We start from the raw sequence: 27896 nt of genomic DNA on the forward strand, positions 1-27896 counted from the left end.
TCATGCATTTGGCAGTGTTTGCACAACTACACTAAAGATTTGCACAACTAATAGCAGGTCAAGACTTGAAAGAATAAGAGGCCTTTAATTTAGTGGCACATCTCATGCATGGGGCTGACAACATGTTTAAGTGTTTGTGTTGTTTTTCTTTACATCAGCCATGTAATATTTGTCAGTGAGACCATATTCTTGGGTAAATATATTATGGGAAATGTTGTTCAAGGCACATTGCTTTGAATTTTTTGAATTTTAAATTTCGGTCCTTCTTTCACAAACAATAAAAATTTTAAATTTCAAATTCACTTTCATGTAATAGTAACTTGTACTTTGTGACGATGATCAAAACTCATTCAAAATATCTCTTTTGGAAGCACAAGGAAATGCAAGGGGGGAACACTTTGTATACCCAGCGTCTACTATACTAAACTACACTGCTAGAAAATACACAATGCACAAACACGAAGAATGAATAGAGTCGACACATTACGCGGATTTTAAATGTTCTCTTCTAGAACATTTTGTACCAATTAAAACAGATACATTATAAATACAATTCTGTACATTATAATAGTGTAAATACTATGTTCAAATACATTTCTATTTACAACTCCTTGTGAGGGAGAGCAGCTTTGTTCTCTTCTTTAAAGTAAGGTCTTGGGTTTCTTTCATTTAGTTGAAATAACAGCTTGATATATAACTATTTTCTAGTCAGTTCCACAGTTCACCACTTCCATAAAAATATAAGTTCATAAGACACCTTTTCTTCATAACGAAACTACTTTTTCACCATTTTCTCTCACCTGATACTGTCCATAACCCAGTCATCCGATTCCCCTACACGAAAAACTGCATTATTGAGTACCTTTTAACATGTAGTGTTATACATCAGTCAGTTAACATATGAAATGCAGATGGATAATCAGTTATAAAGGTATTCAATCAATCAGTCGGCGAGCTGGATGGCATTTTGAATGCCTCTGGGCATCGTGATATACATACACAGGTTTCAGGTCCAAACAGTTTGTTATTGTTTATAACTCAGTGAACGTGTTATGGAGTTCATTGAGTAGTCTGGGGTTTATGTGCCTTTCTTTGTGGGAACAGGGCAATAAGGCCTCAGTACATCCAGGCCTTATACGAAGCATGGCTGCTTGGTTCTATTGAATTAAAGTGATGACACACGTTTCTTCGGTCAGTTCAGTCAGAAAATATTTCATCAGTCCAATATGAAAGACAGTCGGTGAACTCTCCAAGAATCCTTTCCAGTGCAAGCATTCAAACAGCAACAGTCTCATGCTGGATGGGGATTATTTCCTCCACAGTGTTACAGTACTTCAACAGGATAATTAAATGTGATAACTGCAGTCAAACACTGAAAGCAACTCAGGTTTCGCAGATTTGTCCTCTGTTCAGGGTATGTGGCATTACTCCTAGAGATATGGCACTAAGCTTTACTTGGACACACAGATACATAGTGAATACCTCCACATATGTACATTAGAAAAATAACATATTACTCATAACAGCAGATACGGAACCGTAGTTCTTTGGTTGCCCCTGACATATCATATTAATGTAAATATCAATGTGTATTAACAGTAGTACATTCTTAATCTTCATATCCCAGATCACTCCACTATGAGCCTCAGGGGAGGATGCATTGTCTTATAAAAATATTGTATATACTGTTCAGAAAAACCAATTTAAGAAAAAATATGTGGGTAATACTTCCATATGGACTCCCAGTTAAAAGTTAAGTTCTCTATCAAAAGTATCACTGTATAGAAAACTCAGATATGTGCATAGAGAAGGTTCAGTGAACAGTAATTAGGATATACCATCATTAAATGCACAGGTCAGGTATGCTTCAGGACAGCAGACACGCCTAGAGAATACATCAGCCATACTGAAGTCAGCCTGCGGTTCACCCATAGGCACCGGATCTGAGGACCACCCTCGGGCCTCTGCTTGTCCTCAGAAAGCTGGTCCTTCTTTGGGTCCTATCTGATCAGAGTCTGGGGTTCTGTGTCCATGGAGGGCGGTCCTCTGGTGAGACGAGATGGCTTGACAAACACACCGTGGCCCGGGGGGCAGCGGAAGTACACTCTGCCCTGGACAGTCCCGTTGTGCTTACCTAGGGGAGGGTCAAGCATAACTGATTGATGGACTTGTGGATAATTTGTTTTTTTCTGAATTTCATGCTATGTTACATATAGACCTTTTGTACAGAAGAGCATGACAATTAAATGCAGGTGTTCTACTATATAACTATTAGTCAGTCTGTTGATGTGGATGACTACCAAACTATATAGCCAGGATGATTAAACTTTCCTTTTTCGTATAAGCCTCCTGCAGTAACTTATTATCTTATGTACCACTCGAGCATAATATCTTTAATAATGTGACACCTTTCTGAGGGAAACGCAATATGTGGTTATGGTCACAATTGAGCAAATACAAACAGAGCTGCAGAGGACTGCTGGCCTCCACACGCACCTCTCTTGCCTAGTTTTGTTGGATCAGGAGGCAGAGGGCAGAAAGAAATTAATAAATTAAACCTCAACTACTCTCTTTTGAAAATGCAAGCCCTGTTTCCGTTTGATACTGCTTTGCTGGCTATGATGACCCACGAGCTGACGTGTGGTGTTATATGATGGTCACTCAGAATCTAATTTCATTAGATAAATTAATGTAAATGCCCCTGAGTTCACACATTATTACATTATAAGCCATCTTATGAGGAAATGTACATGGTGTATACGGTACTCTTACATTACTTTCTTTAACCAAATTACCACAATCAGCCAATTTTTGACCCACAGCCATGGGGTTCATCTGGTCATGCACATATTGACATCTATATTTGAGGGTCGAATAAATCTGCTACAAAAAGACAAACATTTATCATGAGGATCCTCATCCTAGAACTATGACCAAGATATGAGCAGAACATTTAACAGTTGAAAAATGAACTTGTCTGTGCTCTCTGATGGTTAAACTATGTGCTAACGAAAATATTTCCTAATTGTCTAAAACACACGCTAAGCTAAAATTGTTCCTTCATATACATACATTTGTTGGGCTCTACTAACGGTTAGTTTTTGGAGCAAAATCTTTAAAGGAACTCACCCACTGCCATGTCCAGCTTCACACCAATCCAGATCCCCTTAGCAAACTCTACCCCTCCAACATAGTGGACTGTTCCTCTCCTCTTCCCCACCCACACCTGCTCCCCAGGGGCCATCCAGTCAGGAAGCTGAGCTACAGGGGTGCACTCATCCCCGCTGGAGTCCCCCGAGGGCTCGGCACTGCTGGGGTTAGGGCTGGGGCAGGGACTCCCGTGGGGCAGATCTCCCTGTGCTGGCTCCTGGATCGGAGGTTCTCCTCCCGCTCGCAGAGCTGGGGCAGAGGATGGGGCTGTAGATGAAGGAGCAACCAGGGATGGAGATGCTGGAGCTGGGACTGATGCAGAGGGAGTTATTTGGGCTGGACATGGAGCCACGACTTTGTCAGGAACACTTACTAGGGCTCTGACTGAAGTGCAAACTACAGTTGTGTTAGGGCCGGACACAGGACCACTATCAGAGTCTTCATTATTAGGACATTCGCATATGGCATTTTCAGGATAAGATGTGTTGATAATACCAGACGCAACAGAGGAGTGTTGATTGCCAGTGTCACATGTTTCTACGTTATCTGGTTTCTTCTTCTCCAAACCCTCCTGCTCCCATCCCTCTGTAAAATGTGCTAAATCACTCTCTCCAATACTGTCATCAGCCCCTTTAAAGTCTGTGAACTCCTGGCTGGTACTGAGAACACGGTTGTGAGGCAGAGGGAATGTTTGCTGCTTGTCTGTGCAATTAGGAATACTGACAGTTGAGGAGCCTTGAGGGTGGGGTAGCAGATCCTGGACCCGGACTGCTGACAGAGGAGGCTGCTGGCTGTCACTCCCTGGAGTAACACTTTTAGTTTGGGTGCAGCCTTGTCCAGCAGGACAGCCCAGGGGCTCCTGGGGATCTCTGGAGGTGCAACTGAGGTGGTCAGAGCTCTCACTGGCACTGAAAGGCATGTCAGACAGCGTTGCGTTGGAGGCACTGTGTGAAAAGTAGCCACTAGTGCAAGTGCTGGCAGTGGGGCTTCGGGACACCTCTCTCTCTCCGCTCCCACCTCCGCACCGGCTTCCCTTCAAGTCAGAGCGGGAGGACGGAAACCCCTCCTGGCTCTCCAGAGTGGCGTTGTAGATCTCAAAGTTTGCAAAGTCCTCCGGGATATAAGGTTGGAAGCTGCTTTGGTCCTGAGGCCCCCGATCGAGATTCAGAGTCATGTCCACATCCGTCTCCTCGTCCTCAGAGTCCTGCTGATGAAAACAACAGCAGCAGGACAAAAGACACATCCCACCAGACACAATGTCAGCTTGAGCCTGTATGGAGAAAAAGCCTGTGCAAACACTTTTATAAAAGTGAATGAAGACAATGCATAAATGGCGTAGAATGTGATAATGGAACATGAAAAGGATGTAGGAATTTGTAATGTGGCTCCGTTTTATTAAATTTGCCTTGAAGGGATTGTTGCTGAGCCACTGAAGTCACATGCGTGTGCCAGTATGCAACGTTCACAGAAAAAACTACCCCTTTTGAAACATCATTAGAGCCAATGGCACATATTTCCAATAGTTCTGAGTGTTTTTGCTGCACAGAAACTAGTTCTATTACTATAAAGAGCAATTTTTGTCTGTATTTATTTTGAATTATAAATATGAGCATACTTTGGAGCAATTCCTCTTCGTGGTCCTATTTTTGCAGACAAGTGTTTCCTCCACTTAATGCCAGTGTGTAGACTGGACATAATGGTAACCATTTGTAATTTTGGTCTCAAAATGTATTTATACAGGCTACTGTCCCATTCCTTGATCCAATGAATAATAAACTAAAAAAATATATTCTCAGGAATACACACACTACAAAAACTATAAATTTATGTTTTTTGCTTACACACTGCCTGAACAACGTATGTGACTGCAATGGCTGGTGTTACACCTTGTGTTTGTTTGTAGAAGTGTGTGACTCTCCGTGGATATACTGCCAGGTCATAGAAAGACTCACTGGCACCGGTGCCAGCATGCCTAATCCTCAAAGCAAAGTATTTGGCAGTGTGTACATGTGTAAGGGCAATGCTCACAGCAGTGGGAGCGTGTTTCATGCCAGTGTGTGTGTGTGTGTGTGTGTGTGTGTGTGTGTGTGTGTGTGTGTGTGTGTTAAACTCTTACAGTAACCCTCAATCAGTGTGTGCTGGTGTGTGTAGCACTTACAGCAGTGTGTGGCAGTGTGTGGCTGAGCTGTCTGCTGGTGGGAGTGGAGGTGGGGGTGGAGGTGAAGGTGGAAGGCTTGCAGTGGCCCTCGCTGCCTGCCCTGGGTCGGCGCCAGGGGCAGGGAGGGGGGAGCAGTGCAGGGCTGTCCACAAATGAGCACATGCTCTGCGGATGGGTCAGAACAACAGCGACACTTCACACACACACACACCCACACAGCATGCATGGAGCTGGGCAGGCCAGTTACACAGTTAGTGGCATGCAGTTTAAAATGTCAAAAAACAGTGCTTGAAGTGTCCTCAGAATGTGTAACATTACTTTTTATTGCACCGAAACTTCTTGTGAGCAGTAGGTCCATGTGTTTTTTAGTTTCTTGACCTTTGTTTTTCTCATATTCACTCTCTATTATAGCCTGTAGTAAACATCTAAACTCTTGCTCTCTTTTAATATCATACAAAAGACAATTTTTATCCAGACCGCAGCTGTTTATGTACCACCGCAATCATACACTCAGAACTTTTTCCCCTCTCTTTTGCTTTAATCCTGCTGTTTACTGGACCATTTTGCTGCTTTTTAAAGTACCCGCACCTCTTTCAGACCACTTCAAGCACAGATGAAAACAAATATGCAAGGTTAGTTTAAATAGTTGAAACAGCCTCAAACTATCTGGAAAATCCAATTATCACAAACAAAATCAGACATGAGTCTTTACAATACAGCTTTGTCTAGTTAAGTGTTGTGGCTATCTCCGGTTGAAGTCATGCTCCTGTGAGTCATGCTCTTTCATTTTACTAAAGTGACATGATGATAGTGGATGGCACCATCGTATTTGTTTTTCATCCAGTCACACAACAGCAAAGCCTTTTTCATAAAAATCATCAGACAGCTTTGGAAAATTAGTAATATATTTATCATGTTGTGGAAATGTGAAATGTAAAAATGGTGTTTGACAGAGGACTAACAAAACAAGGGTATGTGGAATTGAAGAAAAGCTCAATGGGAAACGGATCAACGTGGCAAAAACAAAGGCGTGAATACTTCCCTCTTGAGCAAGAGATAATTCAACTCCTTCCACCTTACCTCTTGTCCCAGCAGCGGTCGGGCCTCCAGGGCTTTCTTCGCCTTGCTCTCCTCTTTCACAGGCAGCAGAGACTTGAGGAACTTGGGAGGCTGAGGGGAGAGGACTTTGAAGGGGCTGGAGTTGAAAAAGGTAGGGCTCTCTGGAACCAAACCTGTGTGGGAATATGCAGTCAGAACCTCGTTATAATGTAGTAACACAAATTCTGTTTCTTACTCAGAAGAAGTCACAACACAATATATTGTAGGTGCTGCGCCTCTGCATTTTCTGTACTTGGTACCTTGGTTGTCCTTGCTTTTGATAGGTGTGCTGCAAAGGGAGCCATCCTGGGGATTGCAGGTGGAGCTGTCCGCATGATCACAGTGGTCCTACACAGTAACATATAGGTCATATTTACCAATTTCATGAGGTTACCGTAAGGTTGAAACTAAGAGGCTCTTTCATGCCGTAGTACAATTTATTTTTTAACTATCTATGGTCTCAGGGCCCAAGTGAAGATCTCCGGTAAAAAGATGGAGACATTTCTTCTAAAATCATGACCAGTATGGTTTTTATTATCAAAGACGCAGTTACGACAAGCAGCACTCTTTTGTGACTTACCTTACAGTCTTCATCCTCACAACCTGTCAGGTCTGTTTTACTACATGAAGACTGGAGAGCAAAGAAGAAACGTTATCAGTGTCGTCATATTTTACAACAGGTATTTCCATGTGGTTCACTGAGTAGTGCAATAGTCCAGTAAGTGCAGTTCTCATTACATGCTGTACATTTGGTGTGCTGATACTCCTTCTTAGGTGTCTCCCCTTAGCAGCGAGCGCTTCCTTCACTGTCACAGCCTGCAGGGAAAGAGAAAGACAGGCGCGTCTTTACATGTCATCCTATGGATGAATTCTTTTTTTTACTATTTCTGCACTAAATCATACTTTATACTTTTGTATACAATACCTGCCGTAGCCTCTCTAGACTGAGGATGTTCTCCACTTCCAGAACTCCCCTTGTGTATTTTTCTATGTAGGTTTCTCCGTCCTGGGTCTCCTCGCTGTCACCGCGAGCAGCCATGAGGGCCAAGGTTTCCCTCTCCTCCGGTTCCTCTGAGGCCTGGAAAGGAAAGGGACGAAACTTACTGGTTACTTACGACACATCAGGAAAGCAGTCTTCATTCGACACGGTGGCAGAATAACACTTTTCTCGCAGAGTTGTACCTTTGGTATGTTGGACACGATCTCATAAGTCACACCACAGGAGTAAAGTGTGTTCTTTAGGGACATTCTTCTCTTGAGACTCTGAGTGAAGCTCTGAATTTAAAAAAAAAAAGTTTTGAACATTTAAACACGATCCATTGATGTACAGCTCACCTCTGGGCTCAATCTGATCCCCATTCACCTGTTTGTTGTAGATGTTGACAGCGATCCTCTTGCGGAGCACCAGCTCCATGGAGGCAGGGTGGCTGAGCTGCACCGTGGCTTTGATGATCAGGTAGATGCGTTCATTAGGAGACGTGACCCGGTTGAGGTGCACAGAATCATGGATGGAGGAGTCCCAGGAGCACACTGCCGACACCTGGTAAACAGGAAGAGTTGCATTTTACTGATGTAGCTCCACGGTCGTCGACAGAGGGAGAATCTGTGACATCAGACTGTAACTACACAAACAGAGACATGGATTACAGTCATGTAGGTGGGCTGTTGATTTTGATTTGCAGCAGGTGGCTCAGGAGCAGAAAAATCTCCATCTCCTGACACTCCAGCACGGTAAAAGTGGCAATGATAACTGTATGGTTAGTGGTGCTGCTCAATATCAAAGAAAAAAGGAATTCAGATGAATTTTCTTTTCAATGCTTGCTTCTCTGCATGATGCCACGCAATTATATGACTTTGTTATTTTTCTATTACGCAAATAATTGTAGGAAAAAAAATGGTGCACAATACTGCTCCTCTCTGTGTGCGATTATCTGAGGAAAAAGAATTTTTAGCAGCAATTAAATGAGTAAAATCAACCTAATTCAGCATGGAGCCTTGTAAAACAGCTGACAAACAAAAAATACGTATTTTTTTTTTTTTTTACAAAGATACACTACAACCAACTAGTAGATGAAGAAGCAATGGAAGAGCCAACACGAGTTCATACTGTAAGTAGTCTTGCAGAGGATTTGGTCATCTGACAAACCACTAGACACTAGATACCTCGGAAACTACAGCTGCAAAAGGGTCAATGTCTTAAAGCAACACCGCAAACCCACTCACGCATACTCTTGCCCATTCTTATAGAAACAGAAATGCAAGTTGACATTTCTTCTTGAGTGTTGTTTTCTGAGTTCCCTTTTTGGCCACAGGAGGGCGGAAAAGTCCAACCCAGTGCTCACCTCCTCATCACTGTGCCTGATGATGGGAAGATAGAAGAACTGGCTTCCGTGCTCCTTAGGCAGGATAGAATTAACACCTGCAGCATGTGGGCCGGTCAGCTGCTCATTCACTGTCAGATTATCCGCTGGTGGTATAAAAAGAGAGTTAGTGTTTACAAAGCCTGAGAGAAAATCTGTGAAATATTAGTTGACATAAAGGACGTGTCCGCCTCACCATTCAAATCCAGGTAGAGTACGGGGATGTGAGCTTCCATTCCTGCAGGTGGCGTCCTGCAAACCGTTCAACATTAGTTTAATGTTGAAAGAAGAAAAGGGCTGCAAATGAAGTGAATCTGACATATGTTTGGGAGAGTGTTTATAGTTTGTTTGCTTTTGTTTTTTTGTTTTTCTTGGTCTTTTTGTTTTACCAGTCTGCAGGAGCTCCAGGGATGCCACTGCCAGGTGCAGGTACCAGCACAGCATTTCTCTCTTCAGTCAGTCCAACCCACTGCTCAACCAGCCGAGCTTCACGCTCAATGTCCTCCTCTGACTTTTCTGGATTTAAAAAGTGAGGAAAAGAGAGGTTTAATCACAACACACTTTTTTTTTTTTTTAAATAGTGAAAAAAGGAGAATCTAATCCTCAGCTGTAACACAGAGCCTAAAACTCACCGTGTTTATTGATGATTTTCTTGATTTGTTCATCAAGGTACTCCCGACGTTTGATCAGGGCTTCTGACCAGCGCTCTCTAACACAGTTGAGATCTTCCTCCTGGAAGCAGACAGAGACCAGAATCAGTGACGGCTGACTCAGTGAGGAGAGGATCTGCTGCAGGGCTCTGTGAAGTGCTACCAGGGGGTGGCGAGGGTGGACTGGGCTGGCATGTCTGAAGGAATACCATATCTACTTCTTAACACCCACTGCTAATATATTAGAAAAGCTAAGTGAAGCTAATCCTGATAAAAGTTCCCAAACCAAAGGTGGTAAAAATCAAAGCCCTCAGATCATGGTAAAATTTTCAAAAAACACACATAAAACCTCCCTTTAACCCCTTCACAACTCACACACATCCACACACATGCATTCACACATACACACTTGCATGCATGTCCTCACATGTAGCCACAGCCACCCAAAGTCCTACCTGGATACACAGCGGATCGCTCTATGAGAGCACCACAGCGAGCAGATTCCCCTCTGCATCGTCCAAAGTAACCAACAAACCTCAAAGCCCATCACATTACGTCTCTGACGTCAGCAAACGTCCACCATGCAAAGAACTGTAAATCATGCAGCCATGCAATGCCCATGTGATTAAGTGAGGCTTATTATTCCTGTAGCTCTTCAGTAGTGACAAGCAAACAGTAGCATTAGTGTGCGCAACCTGAGCGGAAAGGCAAGAGAGAGCGGGACGAGATCCCTGGCAGACAGACCCCTGGCTGGGAGCTCAGCCATGGGTGGAACTGTATTTTGCTCAGAGGGCTGGCAAAGAATGGTTTGTGTAATTGATAATTGCAGCATCAGAAATCATCCATATGCGCAGCCGCTGTTTAATAAAGCAATCCTTTAGTCGGTAGAGGCACAGCCCTCTACCTCCTGCCTCACATGCCCTCAGCAACAGGCCCTGTCACGAACACATAATCAGTCGGTTTCCGTCATGCTGCAGAGTGAACTACAGGGGGAGCACCAGTAGGAGGGGACTGAGACGGTACCTGATAACTATCCATATCCTCTTCCGCCTCTCTCTGGCAGGAGAGAACACACTCAGTCAAATGTGGGGAACCAGAAAAGGCCCTGACATGACAGCTCAGAGCAAACCAGTCACTGCTCATGTAACTTTCAAGGAATATCAGTGTGGTGAAAGAGCATTTTTGTCCATGTTCGAGTCAATAATGCCTCTAAAAACAAGTACCAGCCTCAGAAATTATTCTTGTAATCAGATGAATATGGAAAATTTAAAAAAAAAGAAAGGATTTAGTCACTATTTAGAATTTATCAAACAGTTGCTTCCTGTGTATCAGGGCACATCAGTAAATGTCAAAAGAAATAACAGGGCACGAATGACTTTGTACATTCCTCAACCTCCCTTAGACAGACTGCCAGCGACCCAGTTGAACCAGTCATGGCATGAAACCAGAGATAGACTAAACATACTTTGGCTGAATCAGCATGATATTGTATATCACTGGCATGAAACGAGCATACTGTTCCCAAAACACCGTTCTGTTTTAATGCAGAGTCAGTTACATACAAATCATCATCCTATTTTTGTTTACAACATAGGTTCATAGCCTAAGTGGCATGTGTGAACAGTATGTGAGTATATGCAAAAAATATTCCCTGTGTGTTCCACGGACCTGGTAGCTGTCGAGCGGTCTCTGTAGTTTGGAGGAGCGAGCTGACACGCAGCCAATAGAGACGGACAGCATAGCCTCCACCAGCAGAGGCAGAGTGCCTGAGTTTTGGACTGGTTTCACACACACCTGCAGCCTCCTGGAGTGACCCTGCTTGAACAAATCCCCATAACTGAACATCAGAGTGCTGCTTTCAACACTGCACTCTCAAACGTTTCATATACATGTCTGTTCATAATTACACAATTAGTTACGGTCGTCTTAAGTGTTTGCTTGATCTAAGGCAGCCAGTCTGACCTAAAGGGAAACTTCTTCATAGTTTTTCTCTGACCTGTCGGAGCTGGAAGACTCCTCCTGTGCTGATGTCTTTTCCAGAATGCAGCTCCACGGATGAGTATTCTCCCTGCTCATTCAGCTCCTGGATGGAGATCCACAGCTCGATCCTGCGAGACACCTCACTCCACCTTGAATGATCAACAGCCAAGATAAGTAAGGTGTGAAATGTCGGTGTCTGTGTGAGTCTGTGAGTGTCAAAGGTCTGACTGAAACACGTACCTGTCTCGGAGAGTCTGGGTCTTGGCCTCTAGTGCGTCTAACTCCCAGAGTGAACGTCCGTTCCCAGCACAGCGGTGACCCCAAACTTCTATGGCCAATGCTCCATCTGATATAAACTCTAAAAACTCGTCCGTCACATGCACAACATAGTCCTGCACAAAGACAAGATTTGCTGCAGTGAAGCTGATTTGAAAATAAACGTCACTAGCAAAAGCATCAAGAATTTATCTCAAGCGTTCACACGTAAGGCATTAACAACCTCAAACTGAAACAACCAACAGCACCTTTTTCTTACCTTGCAGTGATCAAACTGGACAGTGAACTGGGCATCTGGGCTTCGAGGGGAGGGTCTGTCCGGGCTGACCATAGGAGGAGCCACAGTGGGCTCGCCGTGCTCCCAGAAGGTGTACTGACAGAAGACAAAGTTGGACAAATTGAGCGGCAGGCCTGTAGCCTCCCTGATCCGCACCTGCAGCAAGACAAACAGAAAGGATGAAGTTACTGAGTGTTTACGGATGCTGGTACGTCTCAGAACAAATGTCTCCCAGTGAAATTGCCAGCTCATTTTGCAAACAAAAAAAAAGAAGCTATACAGTCCCAGTATCATTTTAAAATGTCTATGTCGGTTAGAATCCACTGACAAGTGGCCTTTACCCTGCAGGTGAGCCTCTTGGCCATGTGGACGATCTCCCCGTTGGTGTCCATGACCTCGTAGCAGCTACTCTCGCTGGAGTTCTCCGATGAGTCATCTCCCCCGGACAGGCGCTCTGGTATGGAACCACTGACTCGCATCAGCTCAATGTGCAACCTGCCTGCTACCTGTACAAACAAGCAGAGTAAGGGTGTTAACACCTTTAACTTATAAAAAGGAGCAAACATCCTAAATGTCTTAGAAGTGCAAAGATGTAATATTATATATAGTATTTAAAAGTGAACTTTAATATGTAATCTTTCTGATAGCTTATGCACCTGCATTAATGAACTTTTTTGTGATGATTTTCAAGTAGTATATTATCTTTTTTCATAAATGGGATATATTTGCCCGTAATACTATTACATGGATCTGGTGTCAGGAATACTAGAAAGCTGCACCATGAATAATCTGTAATGTGTGAATCTGTTAACGTTGGTGTACCCTTACCTCCCCCTGTTGGCTGATGATGGGGACAGCATATTGCAGTTTAACATCATGGAAAAGGCACTCCAGAAAAATGTTGGCCACTCCTATCAGGTTGTGGTTCTCTTGCGCCTCGTAGAATGGATCACAGTGCTTACTGCTTACTTTGTTATACTGAAAAAACAAAGGAGCAAACTTAATAATCCAATTCACATTTTTTTCTTTCCTACTTATCTTTTCCTCTTTCTGGTCCTCTGTTTCTCACCAACTCCTCTGTGCCTTCCTTCCAGTCCCTGTAGTGGTCTCTCATGTCCACCAGTTTGTTCTCCAGCTTCTCGATGGTCCACACCTGGGTCCCCTTCCCCTTCCTCCGCACCTGGATGGCTGGCTCGCTCACTATGGCTCCACGCTACATAAAAACAGATTCACAGATTTAGACACTTGTTATAATACAGTAGATATACACTCTGTGAAATGTCCAGCCCAAAGACCTAAACAGATGACAATAAAATCAGTACTAATGTGAGATATTTATATCCTTTTTAGTCCAGAGGTCTGACCTTGCGGTTGGCGCTGAGGTTGGCTGCAGGAATCTGAAGGGTGACCTGATAGTCAGTCAGTTTGTTCATCTCCTCTGCCAAAAAGTTGGCTTCTCGCACCAAGGTGTTGGCTTTCACGACCTGCTCCCTGAGTCGAGAAAGACTCTGACGAAAAAGCTCATCCCTGTCTCACACACACACACACACACACACACACACACACACACACACACACACACACACACACACACACACACACACACACACACAGACAACAGAACACAGAGATCATTCATTCATGAAGATGGGAGACCTGTCATTATCTTTTATGTGCCGTCAGCCTAGATTGACGCAAACAGGCATGTCATCCTTTGCATTTACGAGTCAATGACTAAACTGTGACTTCAAAAATGTGTGACGTTTAAGTTCAAGTAGAATCAGTGATCCCCTGCATCTCAGACGCTGCTCTCTCTCTAATATTTTCACAAACCACAGTGGATTAATTTTACCAGCAACGGGAAAAATAGCTCTCAGCAAAGTACATAACGTCAAGGCTAAATCCAGCAAAAATGCTGCGTAATAGCGTCAGATGTTCTTCTGGCACTTTATCTGTTCGGTGCACCATTTTCCAAATACAGGATTAAGTGTCACATCTCAGGATTAATACGGGAAGATGACAACTTGACTTCACTCCTAACTTAAGTCTATCACAGTTTCCTGTTCAATTTTTAAATCTGATCCAAACTCCATAGAGCATTTTTAGGGTAAGGTTGAACTTTATATTCATAGCGTCCTGCCTCACTGATAAACATGCAAGAACGGACTGAGTCAGACTGAGTCAGCACTAAACAAAATCCATGTGAGCACAACATTTCACTGACTTCATGCTTTAAAAATCTGAGAATACACTGAGGGCACAACTGTCTTGCATATGTCTGATTCTGCATAGAACTATGTATACCTAATAAGGTGAATATTACAAATATTTCATGCATCTCTGGTTAAAGCAAAATACTCACAAGTGATACATTGTAACAGGTAATATAAAAAGAACAAGTCCTGAGGCAGGCCTCCCTGCAGTGTCCAGTTTGTGTATCAATGCATGCGTGTGTGCGCGCTCCACTAACCGCTCCTCCGTCCACAGTCGCAGCTTGCTGTGTGGTGTGTGTGTCGGGAACGTAAGGCGGTCACTGCTGCTGCGGTGGTGCTGTGGTGTCTTCTCGGGAGACAGCTGTTGCCGCAGTGACTCCAGCTCCCGCTCATACATCATTCTCTGCTCCTCCAGAGCCGTCTGCTTCTCCTCCAGGTACTGCTTCTCCAGCACTTGGACCACATTCTGCATGGGGTCTACACACAGGCGATAAAATCGATTACTTTTTATTTTCAAGCACAAATTTGCCTCTCCATCTCCTCAAAGATGAGAGAAAATGCTATCTCTGTTTCATATGATATCATATTCATATTTGCACTGAATATCTTTGGGGTTTCGACTCTTGGTCAGACAAAACAAGAACTTCGAAGACATCGCCTTGAGCTTTGAGAGATGTCATGGTCATTTTGTGCTATTTCATTTTATAGGCTAAGAGATTTGGTGTTAATCAAAAAAATAAAGAAACACGAAAAATGACATTGAAAATAATCATTAGTCATTAGAGGTGTCTCAGGAAATAAAATTTGTTGCTGCTTGTTTGTCCCTCATCAGCCCCACCCAGGTTCCATCTCACTATCAAAATTGGGATTTTGAGTTAAAACTACATTTGGGCTGTTATACATCTAATGGGATGGACAAAATATTGTTTTTCAGTAATGGTATTTCTAAAAGATGTTATGATTTTGGTCAAAGTAGCTGGAGGTTCTGGAAACTAAGTGGAATACATACTGTATACAGCTGTGGCTTGAAAGCCTAAAGGATCATGTAGACTATAGAAAGCAGACTATCCTACTCATACCATTGTTCCCAAGAGTCTTCATTATGACCTCCATCTGGGCAAACTCATAGCTGTAGTCCTGCTCAGAAGAGGCCTCACTGGCAGTCTCCACATCTGCCTCAACGAAGCTCTCTCTGGGAGAAGCTCTCTCCAGCTCCTTCAAACGGTCCCGGCGCTTTCGCTTAGGCAGATTGATCCTACGGCACAACACGACTTCCGATCAGTGACTTTTTACATTTCACGACTGTTCATACATTTGAATTAAAGAAGTCTTACCTGAAGAAGTGGTTGTTGCCCCATAAGATACGGTCTCCATGCCACAGGTGCACCAAGGAATCAATCATTGTTCCGTTCACGCAGGTCCTGCAGAAAACAGAGAAAATTAATGAAGAAATTCTACTAATGCAGATGTCAGATGGAGTTATAATCTTTAGCTTTAAACAGGGAAAACAAATTGAGAAAGAACAATCCCTTTGTAGAGGGAGGGAGATGTGGCTCTGATATCAAAGCGAGGAGCTCAGATTCCTGTACAGTGAGGTCATGTGAAACACTGAGGTCCAGTCATCCATGAAGGAGAGAGACAACAGACAGAGAGATACGCAGAGATAGATAAATAGAGAGTATGCTAGAGGTAGTCGTATAGTAGCTCACCTGGCATTCCCTATGGGCATCAGGGTGACATCACCGTCTGGGCAGAGCTCCAGGACGCAGTGCTCCGGCTGGATCCCGATCCCAAAGAGCTGGATGTCCTGAGACGTGTCTGCGCCCACACGTGTGTGCTCCTACACACAGTTGGAGGACAAATTAAGGAAACTTTAATGACAGATCTGAAAGTGATTAAATCCAATGTCTTATTCCAACTTTTTGGTCATAACCCTAGAAGCTGCAAACTGTTGTTTATTGAACTGATCTGAACAAGAGCACTGCAGAAAATAAAAGGTATTAACTTGGGGGAAATCAAGGATCGTACCAAAGCAAAACCAGGCCTAAGTGAAAAAACTTCTGTCTCCCTCACTGCAGAGTGGGCGTTGTTGAACAAACATCTCAGCTTCTAGAGGATGTCCTTCCCTGCGGCGAACTAACCCAATTCACATTACCATAGTCATTCCACACTGATATGCCAGGCTGGTCTGCAGAAGCCAGACAAAGGCCTGTTGTTCTGCACGCCACACAGGCTGCTTTCTCACATGCCTCTGCTCTTACAGGTCCAACTAGCTGGTTGCCTGTTCCACTTCAGTGCTTTGCAAAGTCCAGACGTGCTCTGACTGGACTCGCTCTCTGCTCTCGCACTGTCAACTGGATCCCTGCAACATGTGCGCTAAGGTTCAGGACTTCATTTGACACCAAAAAATACTGCCGTGGTATGTGGGGCGCAGAGACAGTTGGTGTGAGGTGTTTTAACAATATACTGTCATACCAGTGAATGAGTGAGTTAGAGACTGACTGGGTTTACAGTCCTTAGATCCCCAGATTCGGATAAGGAAACACTCCCCAATAGAAATGTATACACAATTTAGAACTAGTGAAAGACAAGGAAATAAGTAAAGTTATACAGACAATGAAATCTAATAAAAATTTAATAAAATGATCTAATAAAATAAAATATGTGAAATAAAATTAGACTATCTACTCCCATTAGGATCTTATTTGTTTATGGCAATTGACGTCTTCAATTGTAGCAGTCCCACTTGTGGATCATTAATTAATGAAAAGCCTATTGAGTGACCAAGTAACATTTGTAGCCACAGTAATATTTTTTACATCTGGTCTGGATCACGAACGTCCCCAAAATAAAAATCAGCTTCATGCTGAAATATGCATCTGAAATTAACAGCAATAGGTCTACAAAATTTCCGTTTTATTTAGTGGTGCCATCATAAAAAGTGCCATTTTCGGGTTGAATATCTAAGTCAATCACAGACTGGGACACTGTCATGCAGTGTGGATAATGTATTTATTTTTACAGCTCAAGTTTAAATTTAAGGGAAACTGTGGGACAGTTTTAAACTGAAGCATCAAAAACAAATTTAAACTGGTAAATGTACATTTTAAAATTTAATGATTTATGTTTTATTTGCAGCATAAATCCTGATGTGCTAATGGTAATGCTGAAGAGGCAGGGGCAAAACTCCATCAGCACCGGAGGTACTGCACTTGAAAAGTATTGCAGTATCAAACTGTCAAAGCTGTATTACCTTCAGGTAGTAGACCAGTAGCTCATTTAGGGCAGGATCAGCATTTAGATTGACAAGGAAACACTTGTCTTCACCCACTTTAATCCCAGACGTTTCCAAAGAGATGCCCATGCTCTCCAACTGCTTCTGACGCTCCTGTAAAGACAGACAATAACAGTGATACTGTTTATATAAGTATGTTGAATTATAATTGACATTTTGGAGTCTTTTTATATCGTATGTGCGTACAGTTGCAATCTCCTCCGTCTTTCTTAGTTTTTCCTCCCAGGTGACAGTCATCTCCTGAATGAGTTTCTCAGACTCCTGCAGTTTCTCCTTCAGTTCAGGAGCCTTCATGGACTGATATGAACAATGAAAAAAAACAAACAAACAAACAAAAAAACAATCAGTATCAGTACAGCCTGGACCATCATGTGATTAATGCCAAATCTGGAATGATTCATTCATAATTTGTGAGCCTCTACGGTCCACCCAATCCCTCCTCTCACCTCAGCCTGAGAGAGCTGAACTTTGAGCTTCTCCACCTCCTCCCTGAGCTCTCTGATGATCCGAGCGTTGGGGTCTTCATTCACCACGGCATGGTTGACGATTCTCTTGGCCCTGTCTGCGTAGCGCAGAGTGGACAGAGTCTCCTCGTAGTTGTCAGCCGCCGGACTCACTGTGGCTATCATGGCTGTCTTGCTGTTGCCGCCGAGGTTGTCCTGAAGACAACAAAAACATTTTGCAAGGAAGAATAAGAATAGTCTATGTGCACGGTATAAAGACTGCAACAGTATAGGATAAAAGTGCAACAAAGGGTACAATTTTGGTCAACTTTTAGTCACATTTCAGCAGACCTAGTACTGTTACATGTTATTATAATGACCAAAAGAGAGGGCAGAAGTAATATGTGGGTCAAACCTTCAATAGCCAGGTGAGGACTGAGTCTCTGTAAGGCACAAACTTGGCCTTCCCCTTCCCTGCAGACTGATCAGCAAGAGCAGAAATCACGCAGCCTAATGTGGTGAGAGATCTGAAACGACACAAAAAAATCCACTCAAGACCTATCAGCGCTAACCTTTCAAACGATTAATTAGACCATATATATATTTGTATGGGTTTCACATTAATAATATACCCACTTGTTAATATTGCTGCCCTCTTTGAGTCTCTCTCCAGCAGCTCCAGTCTTTGAGACTCGCTCACTTCCTGCCAGGTCAACCAGACTCATCTTGCTGACTTTCTCACCTGAATTCTGTTTACAATCACAACATGCACAGTCAGTCGGACTCTTAATAAAATAAATATTTTTATAGGATAAACACAAATGTACTCATTAGTTTTCATGTCCTCAAGTAAGAAATCATTCTAAGAGGTAGCAAAAGCAAGAAAAGACTGACCCCAGACTGTAGATCATAAAGTGTTTGCGTGACAATGATGCTGAAGACAGCATGTGAACGACTGCTCTCCTCATTCATGTTGGTGGCTGCAACTGTGCGAGATTTGTTCCCCTCTGACATTAACACCTCGATGTCCTAAAAAGATAGAGAGCGAGGTCATAAAAGAAAAAAGAAAAAAAACACCACTCTTAGTCAATGTTGCATGTAATATGTCTTAGGAAAGTCTGGAGAAAAAAAAACATAGAATTTTAACACATTTCACCGGATTCAGGCAAAACCTGCAAATGCATCATTATGGTTACAGCATAGTCAGGCGGTTTTCACATATGGCTGTGTGCCATGTCGCAGCAGGCAGTGAGCCACTGCTATGGGAAATCCACCGGACTAATATCAGGCAGAGCAGAGCACAAAGGAAAAGGGTGGAGATGTTTAAACTTAATTAAGGAAGGCCCTGCCAAGGATTGGCATATAAACTACATGAAATCCCATGACTACATCCCACATCAAGAATATGACATTACAGTTTCTACACTTGGGAGGATTTTAAGCTAAATGGTTCCAAATTTAAATCAATGACTTGACAACCAGGGATGTGATATAAAGGCATTTCTAATGGATATTGTAAATCATGTTCATGTTTATTTGAAACATGCGGCCCAAAGGTCAGTGATACAGGGTGGATTCAGCCTCGCCTCTGGTTGCATTGCCATGACGGAAGGGTGAAAGACACACCTCAAAGCTGGTCACAGCCAGCTGAGACAGACCATCCACATATGGACCAAGGACTTTGTGCTCCCGAACTTTCAGGGACTGTCGGCTCCTTAAAAAATAGAGAGGGAAACACAATTAGTAAAAGAAAGAGAAGAAAAAAGGGAAGAATACTTACTATTTCCAATTAGGGAGATATGTACAAAAAGAAAGAATGAAGACAAATTTGGGTTTCTATGATTCACATTTGATTTGACATTCCTCTTTCTCTTTAGTCCTTTCCATGTAACCATTCTTGGCACTCATTACAGCTCACTTTTTGGAGAAGCTGAAAACATATCCTCTGACCTTGGGAGTTTGATCAGAACGAATGAAAACTTAAATGAATGCTTCGGGGGTTTTAGAAGCTCATATGACTTTTTTTTCCCTCTTCTGGGAACATGAATTCAAATTCATTGCTGGGAAATTAGAAACAGCTCCTATTAGTACTCAGTAACAATTATATTTCAGAAAAATATCTCACTTTAAAAAGGTGTATTTGTTATTCTAACTATAATGTACTACTTGTGTAAATGAATGGAAATGAATGGAAATGAATGAAATGACTGGCCCGCAATGTTGAAATAAGTCTCCATCAACAAGCAGTACGACTGCAATAAAATTTTAATGGGAGTTTGATGCCGAGTTGTGACATTAAACTTTTGTTTCCGTCACCCAGTACAATGGTACGGCTCACTGATGGGTTTTTGGACAACAATGGAGGTCTATGGCACAGATGGATAAGCTATATAAGGCTTTGGCTACACAGATGACACTTGTTAGTAGGATCAAGTGATTTTTGGTTTTGGTCTTGCATGACAGAATTTCCTGAACAAAATGTGAATTATATCCTAATAAAATACACATGCTCTTTCACAAACTCAAACCAGGGGTAGGTAGGACTCTCATTAGATGGTGCATGTGGGTTAAACTGAAGCTCATCTTCACCTGGCCGTTTCCTAGGTGTTGAGGAGAAATCCTATAGATCAGAAAGAGTCACTGAATCCCTCTCCATGGCTACAGAACAACTGAAGTCGGCAGAAAACATTCTAGTAATCTACCACCCACTGCAGCAAATGAGGGTACAACCACTAGAAAGACCAGCTACAAACTCAAAGTGGGAGACTCGACATTTGACTCTATAGCTCATCTCTATACCACAGCTCATGTCTAACGCTAAAAACAGAGACCGATACACAGGGAGATCAAGAGAGTGTGTGGCTTGTAATATAAGTGGGAGGAAGTTGCCATCAAACTGGTTCTGGCCGCATCTTCCGACATCTGCAGCACACAGAGCGCTGCACTGTAGTCCCTCTTTGGGGATTGGCTCACAGGCGGCTCTGACCGCTCTCCTGCTCCCAGCTTCACTAACAGATGTCCCTGAAACACACTCTTTCACAGCTCGCCCTCCCCTGCAGTCTGTCTGCCAACCTACATCAGACCATGGAGGCAAAGAACACAGCAGTGTCAGAGGCCGATGCTGGCCGCTGTTCTGCAGGAAATGACTGGGTTGAGCTTCCTACTCACACCATTCTGCCGCCGTCCCCCATTCAGGCTACTAGACACAACAGAGCTACAAACAGAGATGGAAAGCAGGACAAAGTGGGAGCTGATGGAGACAACACTGCTCGTGCTGGAGTTGGAGTGAATCAAGACGGTGAGGAAATTACACCACAGTTGCGTCTGTCACCCCGGGTCAAAAGCATTACCAAAGCAGTATTAGCCCATTAAATTCAGTGAGCTGATGCAAGTCATATGTGCTTACTCTGAGGAGAAAGTACAAGACCACAGATCAGGCTTACCCTTTGGGATCCAGCAGGTCACGGACCTTCTCATTGTAGATCTCCATGAACGACACCTCCACCTTAAAAGTATGGGCCTCGTTTCCCTCCCTGTGGACCCTCTCAAACAGCGAGCAGCAGAGTCGAGGGATTAAACCCGGCTGCTCGCCATTCCCCATCATGGAAAAGGACTTGCCTGAACCTGGATGGACACAGCAGAGTCGCACATGCAGCGCTTCAATAATGGTGAAAGTTAATTTGAGTCTTTTCCATCCCTAGACCCACACCGCTAATGTAATTAAAATGAGGGTTCTTGAGTAGACTAAGACTGCTAAGAAATGTCAAAACGAAATGCCATGATCCTTTGTAGTTCCCATCATTACTAAAGTGCTGCTTGTAGTTTAACAAAACATTTTTTTTTCTCATATATCAGATGACTGGCAGGCAGCTGCAATATTTGTGCTCTTCTCTTCAAACTGTTAAATAGGTATGACTCCTTAGTGTTTCCCTCTAAGACAGGAAGCAGGATAAAGAGGCTAATTTGTTCCAGGGTGAGGAAGGATATGAGTTAAGTGATTCACCAGTGTGATCAGAAAATACAAATCTTCCTGTTCCTTAAACTTTGTACGGACATCTGGAGACAGCTCAGCCTTCAAATATACCTAGAGACTTAACTTTGAGTAAAATAAAGGGCAATTCGTTATTTACAAATCATTTAAAGATTTAAAGATGGTCTAATGGATTTACCAAAAAAAAAAAAAGAGAGACTCAATGTAGGCTTCATGTTGATTTTCAGTTACCTGTTTGTCCATAGGCAAATATGCAGGCATTATATCCCTGGAATGCATTTTCAAGTATTCCCTCTCCAAGGCACTTGAACACCACCTCTTGACCTTTTAGACAAAGAATCAGTCACCATGGAGATTATGGTAAACAGATAAACCATTCAATTATATAAGTACTATTAACTACTCCTATCTGGTTGTCTTCCTTAATAATCAGTACAGAGACATGGACCAGCAAGGGCTACCAAACAAGAAACTACGATTCATGAAAGGTGACAGATTCCTGTCTGGTCGCGTGGAAAATGCCGGGCTGTGTTAAGAAATCTCTTGTGTTGCTCACTGTCGTGTTCCTAGTGAATTGGACAGCTGTTTAATGAGCTAAATAAAGCCTTGACCAGGGCCCTTGAGGCAGCCTTTCACTGAACAGATTGCCTTGTCGGTTCAGCACAAAGCAGATGTAAGCATGACATTCCCATCACGGAACGAGAGCGCCATGTCAAGCAAAATATCGACACGAGGCTGGTTACTGCCTCGGACTGGCAGTAATTCTACAGATGTTGTAAAAGAAAAAAAACAAACGTGGCTGTAACCTTTTCTGTGAAGCACTCCTTAGAGAAATGAATGGACGCAGAAGAAATTGAATTCACCACGTAAGTGGATGCATGAGAAGTAAGCACTGGTAGATTATTACATAAGCACAATATGAAATGCAAATGAGAGCAACCTTCAGTATTCATATTACTATTAGTTGTGCTTGTTACAAACACAAGTGTCTAATATCTTAGAATATATGGCACTAAACTGCATAATGATTTCATTGTTTCGAGACAATACAAAGACAACTACCTTGTTCATATATTCCAATGTATACACTCAAAATGCAAATTACGGCATTTGCTTTTGCATGATGCTAAAACAGCTTTCCATCAAGCAGGGAGTTTTCCCTGCACTATTCCTGTCTGTACATGGGACATGATTTGAGTTCTTTGGTGACAAGTGAAGGATCAGTTTCAGCATTTATGACTCACCAGCATATTTGGGAACATTGGACTCGTCCATGGACCAGAAACAGTGGTCAAAAGCGAACACCTGCAGAAGAGACAGCACAGGGAGTGTAAACACACACTTCTCACACCTGCCCAAGCATGTACAGTACAACAATTTCTTAGTAATGCTCTCACTTCTCCTTCTGAGGTACAAAAACAGGCTTACTGTTTTGCCACTCGGCAGTAAATCAGCAGGACCGAGCTTGTCTGGGTGAAGTCTACCCGAGTACTGTTGTTTGAGGTAATGCTCGTTAAGACCGCGCCACGATTGTCTGCACAAATCCGCTGTTGGCTGCCCTGAGTTTTGTCATAGTGGCTGGAGTTAAATGAATTCATAAATCAGGGTCAGCGCCCCCCAGAAGAAATTCCAGCACCCAGTGACCCTCGTCTCCAAGGAAACGCGGCTGTAGCTGTTCCCGATGGTGCAGGTTGGCTCTGAGCCCTCAGCGCTGAGTCTCACAACACAGACTTCAGCAGCAGAGAGTCTTTGTGTTCCCCAGGCACCTGCATCAGCTCTGGATGGATAACACACAGAGAGGATGCTCTGTGGGAAAGACCAGTGGCCTCATTTACCAAGGACCCCCCACTCCTCACAGACAGAGCAGCTGCTGTCACTGTATTCACTTGAACCCCCATGCTTTCCAATGTTCCCCTTAAATTTCTCATAGAAGTAGCTACAATGACATTTCTCATATTATATACTATCTGTCTGCTTGTTGCAACTCTTCATTGAGGTTTTATCATGTTGATGTAAATATTTCAATCCAGGACACCACTGTAAATACTGATCTTGACCATAACTTGAAGTAAAGTTGTTTGGGTTTCACCAGCACCTTGGAGCACAATTTGCATCGATATACAGTATGCAATACTATATAGACTTTTTTGGGCAGATATTGGAGGTATAACTTCCTAAAGTCTGCAAAGTCTGCATTGAATTAGATAGTAGAGCTTTTCTGTGTGCTGCTACCTCTGCCTGGAATCTTCTTCAGTTGGATCTAAAAGTACAAAAAGTTGTCTCTCTATGCGAATTCAAATTATTGCCGCAGAAACAGTGTGCACTCTTTCTTGGCATTTTCTTTTAAATTGGTCTTAGTTCTAATCATAGTTTTAGCTCTTTGGTTGTTTTGAGATTCCATTTAGGTTGTTTCTGGGATGGAATATTTTAAATGACCGAATTATTCGTGATTTTATTATTGCACTTCTATTTAATGCTGATTTGGTGGCATATTTTTTTCTTATCTTTCTTATGCTTTTTTTCTGCAACTCATTGTTATTGCTGCATATCTTGGCCCAGGACACTCTTGAAAAATTAAAACATCTATTCTTATCCAAGTTCAGCCAATTCTCTTTTTAAAATTTCCTCCAAGATGCAGAAACAATTGCTACTGCACTGTCACCCTGCAGTGCAGACACAGGACTGCAACAAATGTTACTACTCCTGGCTTTCAGTGCACTGCTGTTGCTCTGCCAAAGCACTTTCCCCAGCACAAATACCTCAAAATAATTGAACTCCTTTCTAATCATAATAAGGGCTAATGGCCAGGGAACCAGTGGTTGCACAGTCAGCATGGGAAGCACCGAGATCACTGAATGCTTTGAAAGCAAGACCTCCTCTAGTGACTTGAGACAAGTGAGTGGGTGCCATTCAAAGAAAACAAAAGTGCCATCATTCTCAATTAGAGCTGGTCTGGTAACTGGAGCTTCAATCTCCTCTGGTCTGCCTCTGTCCGGTCTGAGGGTGTGACTGCGCAACAAATTGTTCTTGATTGGACAATTACTATTAATCAGCAGTACAAATAATGATGAAGCTGAAAAGCACAAATCCCTTTTTGTCATATCTAGGATGAAATCTGCTAAAATGTGATTGGACTGCAGCCTCTGTTTCCTCTTTAGAATGCAGGGGGACTAATTTGAGTGCCACTATAACTCAGCAAACAGCCACGTGCTTGTCTAGCTGAAGGGTATTACAGGGTAACTCAGGTTCATGGGCCCCAGAGACCACGCACGCCTGTGGCCCATGCTAACACTCTCTGGTCCCATCAGCCGCTGAGTGTACTGAGCACAAAGGCTGTCCCTGGTGTGTGAAACATCTCTGAGCTAGTCACCAGCGAGTTGTCAAGGGGGGAGTTGGGGGTGCACTCCAACAATGCAGCTTTGAATGCGCACACACACTGCCCCAGTGTCCGCGCTCATCCCTCTCTCATTGTAGAACCTTTGTGGGTGTTCACAAGATCTTAGAGCACTGACACATTCACACGGACATCTATCCGACTCCTGCTGACCAACCAAACTGCTGAAACACTCAATCATGTCCCTAGAAACAACACCACAACAGTAGATCGACCTGTGCAGGATGCCTCTCAGCCCCTCATGGGAATAGTGTTGCCTGTGCTGGATCCTGACAGTGGATTACTTTGGTATCTTTGATGCCAGCACAGTGAGTGGGAAGTCACTACAAATGACTACTTCCACTAAAATAACTTCTGACTGTTTATGCTGACACTGCACGTCACCTCTGTTGATGCTAGCCAGTTTGTTTTGGTTTTTTTTGTAGCAACAGAGACAGATGAAACTTACATACCTTGGGTTGTTTCCTGTTGAATGAGAGGGGCAATCCATCATAAACAGACGAAACCCCCGGGTGAACCAGAAAAAAGACAGAGAAAAGAAGAAGGAGCATGGTTAGCGTGGATACAGTTTAACAGTCAGAACATGTTCACGCTCAGCAATATGAAGCTGCAACTGTCACAATAGGAAACTTCCTATTGTCTGACACAAACAACTTTTTTGAACCTAATTATCTGCATTGAAACCAAAGCTATTTCATTTGTATGAAACCTCAGACTTCTTTCTAACTTTCTGTATTTCAAAATTCCTCTCGTGACTTCTTCATTCACTCCTTCACTCATTTATTCCCTCATTCATTCACTTCCACACAGTGGCATGTCCTGGTGGTAGATGCTGCTGTGATTGGGTTCATAATTGGGCCAGTGGAGCGTGAGGAAGGGAAGAGATTTAGGATTCAATGTCCCACTGACTCTGTTGAGTAAATAGCTCTTATGCCTGTGGATTTAACAGGGAGGCCAGGTTGGGGAGTCTGCACTCAGCATTACCAGCTGCCGGAACTAAAGACAAAAGGATAGTAAATATGCCCCTAAGTTATGCAGGATTATTCTCTTAACTTGAGTGGGAATTCCCCATAACTGAAAAACTATACTATATTATAATATATGTCAATGAAATTGGGACTGTTTTGCAGTATGATGCGGTGCAACACATACACCACCCTAGTGCTTCTATATCTGCCACAGTCCTGTCCTTCAACAGTTAGCAGATCCCTCCTGCAGGCATCTCATGGCACAGAGGCAGAGGTGGGCATCACCTTCACACAGTAACTAATACAGGGCTGCTTTAGGAAGACTGAAACACCGCACCAAAATGTCTCACACAAACCGAGCTGAGTCACCGACAACAGCACCGCTAGAGAGCTGCACAACAATACCCACACTATAGTCTTTTGTGCTTTGTTCATTATTTTAAAAGTGTGCTGCTGTTATGTTTTCAAAGAAATAAAAATTCAAAAAAACAAGGTGATTCCTAAAGGAGAAGGAATTATGCAGTGCTTTCCACCGAAGAGCAGCGATTTCCTGTCTGAGAGCCATTAACTGAGCTCGAAGCTCATTATGATGAGGGACAGAAATGGGCAGAAGAGTAAAAGAAAGAGGGCCTCCTTTGGGTTCATACCCTGAATCTGAATCTGGGCCACAAACGACCACTGAAACTTGGTCTTAATCAGAGCAGACAAAGACTGCAGCAGGGCCCTGTCCTCTGGTCTGTCCCTCCATACTGCAGAGAAAATAGGGGATGTACATGAGGAGCTACAGTATGAGATATGGATCGGCAGGAGACAGCAGGGGGCAAAGATATAAGACTTCCTAAGGGCAGACTAGGAGGACTACTGATCAGGTCCCAATGCATGTGAACTTGAAAGGTAAAAAAAATCGAATCCTTCAAGCTTCAGTGTTACTACAAAGTCGAGATGTCAAAGATGAAAGAGGCACGTGGGAGAGTTATGATAACAAACAGACAGACAGCAGCTACAACCTTCTGAAGAATGTGAACGGGATAAAGACAGAGAACAGATGCATCCCTATGGAGAACAAAAGGACAACACTCACAAGACCAGAAGCAGAGAGCCAGAGTAACACACACACACATTAAATGCAGAGACAAAAGACAGGCAGTTATGAAATCCCATAGCAGAATCTCTGCATCTTCAAAAGAAACTAAGCAGTAACAGACTCACTGCAGTGGCTCTTGGTCACTGTGTCATCTACTGTATGTACAGTATATGCAACCAAATCTGGTATGCTAAGAATGCTGAACAAAACAATGGGGGGAACTGTTGAGAAGTAGCTATATTTAGGATTTCATAGAACTGTCATTTCCTCACAAATTCTCATAAGAAATTCATTTCCTTCTAAAAACTGACTAAATTTCAGACTTGAACTTAATGTAACACTCTTTCCTTACCTCCTCCTATCACAATGTTAAGACCCCCCCCCTCAATAAGTTAAAGTACATGAGGTTCCAGTTCTCCCACCCTGCTTTGGACATAATCTCTTTAATCTTCCCAGAAATCTGTGTCCTTCTCAGCAATTTTGCACCTTGCTTGTAGAAGCCATGTAAGCTATGTCCTCTCTGTCAGGGATTCCATAACTTACATTTTGTTCATTCTTT

At 43.0% G+C, this 27896-nt stretch overlaps 1 protein-coding gene across 12 annotated transcripts in view; it reads right to left on the reverse strand.

Moving 5' to 3' along the window:
• Positions 1–83: 83 nt before the first annotated feature.
• kif13a (kinesin family member 13A) overlaps positions 84–27896 on the reverse strand; it is a 38013-nt gene continuing 10200 nt past the window's right edge. For 2 of the 12 annotated variants that reach the window (XM_040116927.1, XM_040116921.1), the window contains 38 exons: positions 25738–25750; positions 23136–23196; positions 22123–22215; positions 21344–21524; positions 19527–19614; positions 18795–18929; positions 18537–18649; positions 18316–18427; positions 17904–18116; positions 17644–17754; positions 17416–17550; positions 15872–16002; positions 15497–15583; positions 15242–15417; positions 14420–14639; positions 13314–13476; positions 13019–13162; positions 12778–12927; positions 12291–12455; positions 11932–12105; positions 11637–11788; positions 11413–11545; positions 11085–11231; positions 10440–10472; positions 9399–9498; positions 9156–9282; positions 8963–9018; positions 8749–8873; positions 7770–7946; positions 7589–7681; positions 7332–7484; positions 7154–7222; positions 6987–7037; positions 6667–6754; positions 6389–6540; positions 5309–5473; positions 3130–4357; positions 84–2134 (listed from right to left, as the gene is read on the reverse strand). In XM_040116927.1, coding sequence (XP_039972861.1) covers positions 2001–2134; positions 3130–4357; positions 5309–5473; positions 6389–6540; positions 6667–6754; positions 6987–7037; positions 7154–7222; positions 7332–7484; positions 7589–7681; positions 7770–7946; positions 8749–8873; positions 8963–9018; positions 9156–9282; positions 9399–9498; positions 10440–10472; positions 11085–11231; positions 11413–11545; positions 11637–11788; positions 11932–12105; positions 12291–12455; positions 12778–12927; positions 13019–13162; positions 13314–13476; positions 14420–14639; positions 15242–15417; positions 15497–15583; positions 15872–16002; positions 17416–17550; positions 17644–17754; positions 17904–18116; positions 18316–18427; positions 18537–18649; positions 18795–18929; positions 19527–19614; positions 21344–21524; positions 22123–22215; positions 23136–23196; positions 25738–25750 — 5848 coding nt within the window. In that variant the 3' untranslated portion in view covers positions 84–2000. Of the gene's footprint in view, positions 2135–3129; positions 4358–5308; positions 5474–6388; positions 6541–6666; positions 6755–6986; positions 7038–7144; positions 7223–7331; positions 7485–7588; positions 7682–7769; positions 7947–8748; positions 8874–8962; positions 9019–9155; positions 9283–9398; positions 9499–10439; positions 10473–11084; positions 11232–11412; positions 11546–11636; positions 11789–11931; positions 12106–12290; positions 12456–12777; positions 12928–13018; positions 13163–13313; positions 13477–14419; positions 14640–15241; positions 15418–15496; positions 15584–15871; positions 16003–17415; positions 17551–17643; positions 17755–17903; positions 18117–18315; positions 18428–18536; positions 18650–18794; positions 18930–19526; positions 19615–21343; positions 21525–22122; positions 22216–23135; positions 23197–25737; positions 25751–27896 lie in introns of all 12 variants that reach the window. The other 10 variants (XM_040116924.1, XM_040116920.1, XM_040116923.1 and 7 more) reach the window with 6 other exon arrangements.

This window comes from Xiphias gladius, chromosome 22 (assembly GCF_016859285.1).
Source record: "Xiphias gladius isolate SHS-SW01 ecotype Sanya breed wild chromosome 22, ASM1685928v1, whole genome shotgun sequence".
Taxonomy (NCBI): domain Eukaryota; kingdom Metazoa; phylum Chordata; class Actinopteri; order Istiophoriformes; family Xiphiidae; genus Xiphias; species Xiphias gladius.